The sequence below is a fragment of the Mus caroli genome, chromosome 11 (genome assembly GCF_900094665.2).
Source record: "Mus caroli chromosome 11, CAROLI_EIJ_v1.1, whole genome shotgun sequence".
In the NCBI taxonomy this organism is placed as follows: Eukaryota; Metazoa; Chordata; class Mammalia; order Rodentia; family Muridae; genus Mus; species Mus caroli.
The window spans coordinates 110730176-110739431 of record NC_034580.1 but is presented as its reverse complement, the minus strand read 5'-3'; the positions used below and the strand labels follow the sequence as shown (position 1 = coordinate 110739431).

Genomic DNA, 9256 nt, shown 5'->3' with positions numbered 1-9256 from the left:
CTCTCTCTCTCTCTCTTTATTTATTTATTTTGAGGCAAGATTTTTTTCTATGTAACCCTGCCTGGCCTGAAACTTACTATGTAGAATAGGCTGGTCTTAAACTTACAGAGATCTGCCTGCCTTTGCCTCCAGAGTACTGGGATTAGAAATTTTTTCCTTTAGGGGTGTGGCTATTGGCAGGTTGCCTCCGCACCAGTGGATGACCCCATACCCACGTGCATAGAGCCAGTGCTAATCATTTAATGGTTATTTTAAAATATATATAAATAATACTAAGTTGGAGGGAGATGTGTTGAACGGACTTGGGGAAATCAGAGGGAGGTCAGATATGGTCAAACTACATTGTTCACATACATGAAATTTTCGAAGAGTAAAGAACCAAAAAAGAAGTCTGTGGGGTGTGGTGGTTGCCACCTTTAATCCCAGCATTTTGGAGGCCGAGAAAGGCAGTCTCTGTGAGTTCATAGCCACCCTAGTCCATAGAGTCAGATCCAAGGCTAATCAGTGAGACTTATCCCAAAAAGAAAATGAAAAAAAAACTTAAAAAAAAAGAAAAAGAAAGAGAGAGAGAGAGAGAGAGAGAGAGAGAGAGAGAGAGAGAGAGACTAGAAGGGCATGAAGATGCATATCTTTTAATCCCAGCACTTGGGAGACAGAGACAGGTGGATCTCTGAGTTCCAGGTCAGCCTGGTCTACAGAGCACGTTCCAGGACAAACAAGGCTACACAGAGAAACCCTGCCTTGAAAACCAAAAAGAGGAGGGGGAGCCCAAGAAGAAAAGAAAGAAAGAAGGACAGATGGAAGGAAGGAAGAGAAGGAAAGAAAGACAGACAGACTAAATTTTTTCACACACATCCACACCAGCACGTGCCTGTCAGGGCCTCTCAACACAACCACTGTCCACTCATACTGGTACCGCCTGCCCTGACCTCCTGTTTTCTATTCTAAACCATCCAAAAATCCTCTGGGCACCCCTCCTGGACAGCCACCAGCCCCCACCGTGTGTTGACTTGTCTCTTGTTCTGACAGCTGTGTGCAGAGGGAGATCCCGGTCCCTTTCCCCCAAGCACGGCCCTTTCTTTGGTCATCCACCTTACATGAAGGACGCAGCTGCCACATTTGGTGTTGTGCACAGAGAGATCCCCATTCCAGTGCCCCACACTGCATCTCCCCGAAGCACCCCACCCTCCCGGGCAGACATTTCCTCACCTGGAAGCCAGAAAAGCAGCAGTAGCAGCAACAGCATGGGCAGCCACACAGCTGAGGCCAGTTGGGTCATTTCTCCCACACACGGGTCACCGGCAGGCAGGCCACGGCTGGACGCTCCACGGTTCAGTCCCGCTGGGGGACGGCCAGTCTCTGAGACGCCCACTTCTGCTTTTCTTTGTGTCTAGCTGTTTTGCTTCCGACTTTTCTCAGTTCTGTTCCTGGAGCTACGGAGAAACTAAAAGAATCGGAAGGAGCCGAGGCGAGCTGACGAACCCCCGTGAGGCTCTGATCTCATGACTGCCAGGCTGCCATGACAGCCTGATGACCCCTGCTTGTGTCTGGCTCAGGGTGCAGGGCCAGGTTTCATTCTGACTGGCACTCAGTCACTCCTCATTTCCTTGTGGGTAGAATGGCAGCCTTGTGGAGACGAAGCTTTCAGGCCTGCTAGCCCTGCCTGGGTGGTGCCCACTATGAAGCCTTCCTGGGAGCTCTAGGCCTGGACCCCCAAAAATTCCTGAAGGGTTTCTGGTGTTGGAAAATGTGTCTTCCATTTGACCAGGGGCTCTCCAGGCTGTGACCTTCTTTCTTGTGTAGCCCCATTGAACTTGAGCAAGGACCCAGACAACTTGCAGCTCTCTCTCTTTCTCTTGTCCACGGAGACACCAAACATGTACACAGGGTCCTGTGAACCCTTCCAGCTTGTACAGAATGGCACGAAAGCCCAGGAAACTCTGACCTTATTGTAAAACAGGCCACCCAATAGCTAGCTATTATACTATAGTAATCATATAATAATAGTAGTTATTAAAGCCGCAGGCAGCCCTATGCCAATGATGACATCCCGAGGTCGCCCTCCCTTCCATATCCTCCTCAGCATCTCACACTTTCCTCCTCTTGCTACAAATGTGCCCTCGAAGACACCTGCTAGTTACACTGCTAGACGGGTGGAAGACAACGCTTCAGGATCCTGAAGAAATTTCTTTGATGGCCAAGTACAGGGACACACCCCTATTATCCGACTATTCTGGAGGCTGAGGCAGGAGCATTGCTGGAACCCACAAGTCTGGAGAGACTGTTTCAACAACAAGAAAACACACCACTCTTTGATAGTAATGGCATCATAAGTCAACTAAAGATCAGTATGGAACTTTGTGTTCTAGATACTTGACTTGGTCAGTGTTTCTTTGCTGTGAAGAGACACCATGACCACAGCAAGTGTTATCTATAAAAAGCATTTAAGTGGGACTGGCTTACAGTGTCACCGGTCTAGTCCATTGTCATCACGACAGGAAGCATGGTGGCCTGCAGGCAGACATGGTGCTGGAGAAGGAGCTATGAGTTCTACATCCAGATCAGCAGGCAGCAGGAAGAGAGACACTGACTGGGACTCAAAGCCCACTCCCCCAGAGAAAATTTTCTTCAATAAGGCCACACCTCCTAATCCTTTCAAAGAATGCCACACCCTGGTGACCAAGTATTCATAACGATGAGCCTATGGGAATCATTCTCATTCAAGCCACCACAGTACTTCTAAAATTAAAAACAAACAAACAGGGCTGGAGAGATGGCTCAGAGGTTAGGAGCACTGACTGCTCTTCCAGAGGTCCTGAGTTCAACTCCCGGCAACCAAATGGTGGCTCACAACCATGTTTAATGGGATCTGGTGCCCTCTTCTGGTGTGTCTGAAGACAGTGACTGTGTACTCAAATAAATAAAAGCAATAAATCTTTAAAAACAAACATTAAACTGTACATGGTGGTACATGCCTTTAATTTCAGCACTTGGGAGGCAGAGGCAGGAGGATTTCTGTGAAGCCAGCCTGCTCTACTTAGTGAATTTCCAGATAACCAGAGCTACATAATGTGACCCTATCTCAAAAAAAAAAAAAAAAAGGAAAGAAGAAGAAGAAGAAGAAGAAATAAACATTTGTATGTGTGTGTATGTGTGTGCCTGCTTGTCTGTATGTGTACCATATGTGCAGTTGGATTTATGGATGGTTATTTTGTTGTTCTGTTCAGGTTTGTTCTGTTTAGCTTACACTTCCAGGTCACAGTCCATCACTGAGGGAAGTCAGGGTAGGAACTGAAGCAGAAACCATGGGAAAACCCTGCATACTGACTGGTTCCCAGGCTTACAATCAGCTAGCTAGCTCATAGAGCTCAAGGCCACCTGTCCAGGGATGGTACCATTGACAAACGGATGGCCTCCCACATCAATCAAAACCAAGATAATTCCTCACAGACATGGCCGTCTGCCAACCGTATCTGGGCAATCCCCAGTTGCGACCCCCCTCAGATGAACACTCTGGGGATGGGTCAAGCTGATATCTTGACGCTAACTTGGACACTTTGACTATTGATCTTGTACATGAACACTTAGGAAAGGAGTCATATTTTATGGCTTACATAGCCTGCTCACTGTAAGATTCACAGAAATGTGGTTGGTTTGTTTGTTTTTTTATCCCCTAGATGTCCTGTGATGTAAATGGTACTACTGTGGGCCTGAACACCCAGACTAGACAGAGAACAAGGAGGCAAGTCTCTCATGTGGCTGGTTTGCTTGCTTTTGAGTGACACTGAGCAAAACCCTTCGCTTGTAAGCTGTGATGGTACAGACCCATAGTCCCAGCTCTAGGAGATGGAGGCAGGAGGATCAGGTGTTCAAAGTCATCCTTGACTACTAGAGAGTCTGAGGCTAGCCCAAACAACATAAGATCCAGACTCAAGGGAGAAGTAGAAGGGGAGGTGATACCTAGAGGGAGACTTCTCCTCCTCAAAGGAGGAGGGAGGAATGGGGGAGGTTCTGTGTGAGGGTGTACTGGGAGGAGGGGGGCTGATTCTGGAATGTAAAGTGAATGGATGGATGGATGGATGGATGGATGGATGGATGGATGGATGGATGGATGGATAGATGGATGGATGAATGAATTAGTTAATTAATTAATTAAGATGTAGACCCAAGAAGGAGGTGGGGGTGCTGGGGATATGATCCAGTGGATGGATGCTTATTATAAAAGCATGAGCATCTAAGTTTGAGATTCTTACCCCAGAACCTGGTAAAAATCTGGACATGGTAATACTGTAAGAAGTAAATCTCGATGGTTCACTCTCAGTATGAGGCATGCCCAGAGCTCATCGATGAGCCACAGGTAAGCAGGTGAAGCTAGGCTCCTCCTTCTCCTGGCTGGTGGACAGCGCCTGCTTGACTCAGGGCTCTGAGAGATGGGAAGTGGCCAGGGGAACAAGCCCAGAATTAGAACAGGAGGCAGTCTCATGTCCCCCAGATAGTCATTAGATAAGGCTTTGCATCCTAACCCAAAAGTGTGGGGAGCTTGGGAAGGGGGCTATGCTCCAAGAGTGTGACGATTGTAAGCCTAGGGAAAGTGGGCAGGAATTCCTCACAACTGGGGACTTTAGGAACCATTGTCTTAGCTGGCAGGTGGTGTACACCTTTAGGAGGCAGAGGCAGGTGGATCTCTGAATTCAAGGCCAGCCTGGTCTATAGAGCAAGTTCCAGGATAGCCAGGAATGAGGGATACACAGAGAAACCCTGACTCAAAACAACTGGGAAGGAAGGAAGGAAGGAAGGAAGGAAGGAAGGAAGGAAGGAAGGAAGGAAGGAAGGAAAGAAGGAAGGAAGGAAGGAAGGAAGGAAGGAAGGAAGGAAGGAAGGAAAGAGAGAAAGAAAGAGAGAGAGAGAGAGAGAGAGAGAGAGAGAGAGAGAGAAGAGGTGAAGGAAGGAAGGAAGGGAGGGGAGGAAGAAGGAAGGAAGGAACCACTATTGTGTCAGATCAGCGCACCAGCCACCTTTTGCCTTTTCTCCATGCTGACATCCCTTTCTATAGAATATCAAAAATCACTTCACTTTCACTAGTCATTTTAATTTACTACAGAGTGTCGGGGTCGGGGGAGTCTTGTTTCCCACAACACATATCTCAATCACCAGTGCTGAGGGCAGGGATAATATAAACCCAGAAGGACCACTGGGGCTTGCAAAAAAAAGGGTGAGTTCCAGGATCAGTGAGAGTCATTATCTCAAGGGAATAGTGTGCAGAGCAACAGAGGAAGACCCTGGGAATCCTCTGACGATCTCACACAAGAACACAGGTATGCACGCCTATGCACACACAGAAACTGTGGTTTATGTCAGCTACAGCAGCCCATCTGTGGGCAAGAGCTGTGTATCAATTGTGAGACTACGTGGACATGACTGTCACCTACTGCCCTAGACTCTTCCCAAGCGGAAGTGTCTCTGCTTTTAGTAAACAGGCGATAGGGAAGTTAGATCCAGTGGGGAGGAGCATGCATTTTCAACCATCCCCAGGAAGTTATTTTCCTTGGAACAGAGAGAAACCTTGAACTACTGCAAAGAGGAGTTGGTCCCAGCCCATCCCTGGCACTTCTATCCCATCAAACAACCCTGCCAAGGAGCCCAAAGGCACAAAGGCAGACTTAAAATGATGGAAAATCACCACAGGACATTGAGAAACTGAGGAATCAACACTCCTTACAAGCTCCCATCGCTGGACCAGATGTTGGAAGAGGAACTCAGGACCATAGGGCTAAGCCCTTCCTTAGGAAGTCAGTTCTCTCATCTGGCTCAGAGCCTCTTCTCAGAATGGATGAGAGGTGGATGCCATTGAAGGGTACGGAGGTGATGGATTGGGGCCACTGACTCCTGTACATTGGAAGCCCCCCCCCCCCCGAGAAGATGGGTAAAGGTATTCTTGTGTTGCTGTTTCTCAAGGCTGAGTGTGGCTGCCATCTTGAATTATCATTACTGTAACATACCTGCCCAAGACCTTCAACCAGAATCCTTCACAGAGGGATGGGCAAGATCGTCAGCCTTCACCATATCCTTCCTCCTTGGTTATATAAGAGGAAATACTTTTCTGGGTCTTTTCCTGGTATGTCTGTTTTAAGTTTTGCCAGTTGTCCAGGGCTTCTTTTCTTGTGTTATCTGTGGTCTGGGTGGGACTCCTCAGTGGTATAGTTGCCTGTAAGTCACCCAAGAGAACTTCCCCCATGGTCTTACATCTTTGAGTCACCCATACCTCTGTAAGTAATCACAAGAAATTCACTGGTTCACCATGGTAGACTTGACAGAATTCTTTTGAGGGGGTCTGTTGGTGTTCCCTCTACCTGGGATGGGGTGCTCTCCCACCCATCTCTCTCTGGAATAAACAAGCCTGCCCTTGCATATACCCAAGGATTCATGGGAGGGCTTTGAGTCTCTGACTGTTCCAGTGAAAGTCAGGGGCTGGGCCCCAAGCAAGCATTGGGAAACAGGAAGCAGTCCTGTGTGGTTGTAATTCCCATGATAGGAAGAAAAGCTCTGTGGCCATGTATCTAAGAAAAGCAGAAGGAGCAGACTTCCTTCTATACCCCAACACCCAAGTGCTTCTGCTGTGATCCAAATGTATGTGACTTGGGACATGCAATACAGGGCAAAGATCCAGGCTACACATGACAAGCTGGTAAAGACGAGGCTCCACTGGGGACAGCCTGAAGACTGGGAATTTCTGGTTTCCCTTCAGCGGCCAAGGCCACTCTACAACCATCCAGGCTGGCCTGCCCCTTGTAGACCTCTGGGCATTTCCTTGACCCACCACCCTGCCCATTTCTGGGGAATTAACCTTGGTTGCCAAATCCTTAAGGAGCCCAGGCAACTTGAACTCATGCCCAGTGTGTCCCTTGGCCCCCAGCCACAGTACACCAGATGGTCATCATGGCCATAATGTGTCCCTCCTAGCCCCGGGTATCGGGATGACAGGGAAGAACAGGAACACGTAGGCCAGCAGATGGATAAGGTTGTATAGCTACTTGTCTCTTTTTTGGGACAAAAGCAACTTAAGCAGGGATTGGTGTGGCTCATAGCATGAAGGCACAGGATATCAGTGTAAGAGGTCACCGGCTAAGTCCCCGAGACTGTCCACTTGACCAGTGTCACTTTGTTCCTCACAGGTCCAGAGTTAGATGGTCTGTGCACATGGATGGAGGGTGGTGGCAGCCTCCAACCACTGATCAACCTCCCTTACATGCACACTCACACACATACACATAACCTAAGATGCGCAAAGACAGCAGTATCCGAAAGAATGGCTGCTCCCAGCACTGACCTCACATTGCCTCTGAGTCATGGATAGTTGTCAGGACTCCCTCCACAGAATGGGTAGAAGGTGAAAGGTCAGAGAGGGCCACCTGCCCCTGGGGAGATCCCCCAACTGTAACAATGGGGCGTCTTTGAAGGGAAGGGAAGAGTGGAGCTCGGAGCTGTGTGTGTCTGTGTGTGTGTGTGTGTGTGTGTGTGTGTGTGTGTGTGTGTGTGTGTGTAAGGGAGGAGGGGGGCCTCATGGGCAAAAATAGAAGCTCTACTCACTCTGCCTACTTCATGAGTCTTTGGGGAGCAGAACAAAGGAAACTAAGGGGTGTAATAGCAAATGCCTAAAGCTCAGGATGCTGAGACAGGAGGATCACAAGTTTGAAGCTAGCTATACACCTACGTTTATCTCTACTTAAACTCAGAGGTACAGGTGACTGACTTGCAAAATTCCATATCTATTCTATTAACCCAAATTCCCCTGCCAAGACTCCCTGGAAATGGGCCACACAGGGCATGGGCGACTGGCTGGCTGGAAGAAAGCAGCAGGGAGTACCTAAGCTGATGTCCAAGGAGCACAGTGGAGAGACTGACTAGTGGAGGCCTAGGGGAGGAAAATAGAAAGCCTCACAGGAAATGACTGTCATACCCCAGGGCCTCAGCATTATGGCAACCACTGCTATTTCCTCCTTTCTCACCTGAGGGAAGACACCACACAAAGGGAAACTCTCTCTTACCATCCCTTGTCCCTGATCTGCTTGGAGTCAGGAAGGACGAATAACCTTGAACTTCTGTTCTTCCTGCCTCCGCCCTCCGAGTGCTGGGTTAGGTGTGCACTACTATGCCCAGTTTTATGAGGTGCTAGGGATCCGTCCTAGAGCTCTGTGCATGGTGGAAAAGCACTCTCCCAACCAAGCTACTTCTCCAACCCTGTGGCTAAATGTTTAAAAGCTAAATCAATAAGAGACACATTCCCCAGCTCTCCCCAAACTGGCTGCATCCTGTTCTCCTCACTTCTGAGTTTGTTGTCCATTTGGGGACTTTCCCACTCTGACCAGTAGTGAGTGCTCCAGAGAGTTACTTCTCTGCCTGCAGAGGGGGAAGAAACACAGAGGGGTGTGTGTGTGTGTGTGTGTGTGAGTGAGAGAGAGAGAGAGAGAGAGAGAGAGAGAGAGAGAGAGACCACCATGGCCAACAGAATAACGATCCACAGGAAGTAAGAAGATAGTTTGGCGCAACATGGCTCAGTAGCCAGTGTTGGTTCAAGCTTCAGAAGTCTAATCCCGAGTACTTTATTTTGGACATATTTAAGTATAGCACAATATGGTGAACATTTTCCTGGTGATAATTAATTCAGTCCTGTGTGTACTATAAAGCAAGATGTGGCTACAGTGAACTCTCTGAAGAGTCCATGTGACATTTTCCATAAAGATGGATTCTATAGACTGACTACATGTGATACCTTCAATAAAGGCAGGCTCTATAGATTGACAAGCTCTTGATAAGGGTCTGGGAGAGGATCTGGTATGATCTTCTTTCTTCAAAAGTAACAAGGCTTTTAACCACACCTGTCCCAGCCTTCTGGGTGGAAAACAAATTATACATGCCTCCCTTTGAAAAGTCAACCCTCTATGTTTAACATTCTTCATTCCCCTAAGGCTTATCTGTGAGTCCTGTACTTCCCACAGGACTGGATAAGCTAAGTACCAAAACCATTAAAATCCTCCAGGAAGGAACTGGACTCCTAATTCTCCAGTCAGGAGGCAGTTCAGCCAGCCTTGAGGGGCTGCTTCTCAGTGGAACCCAGAGAAGGACTGGCTGGGGCTGGCCTGGCTGGACTCCTCTGATGTCAAGTCCTTCTCGCATTAACCCTTGCTGCCTGTCTGCCTCCATCTGCTCTCTCTCTCTCTCTCTCTCTCTCTCTCTCTCTCTCTCTCTCTCTCTCTCT

The 9256-nt window shown here is 48.3% G+C and overlaps 1 protein-coding gene across 2 annotated transcripts in view; it reads right to left on the bottom strand.

Moving 5' to 3' along the window:
* Positions 1–1339, bottom strand: part of LOC110305323 (CMRF35-like molecule 8) — a 34907-nt gene extending 33568 nt beyond the window's left edge. For both annotated transcript variants that reach the window (XM_021177244.2, XM_029483054.1), the window contains exon 1: positions 1210–1339. In XM_021177244.2, the coding sequence (XP_021032903.1) occupies positions 1210–1279 (70 nt within the window). In that variant the 5' untranslated portion in view covers positions 1280–1339. The remainder of the gene's footprint in view (positions 1–1209) is intronic.
* Between the last annotated feature and the right edge of the window lie 7917 nt (positions 1340–9256).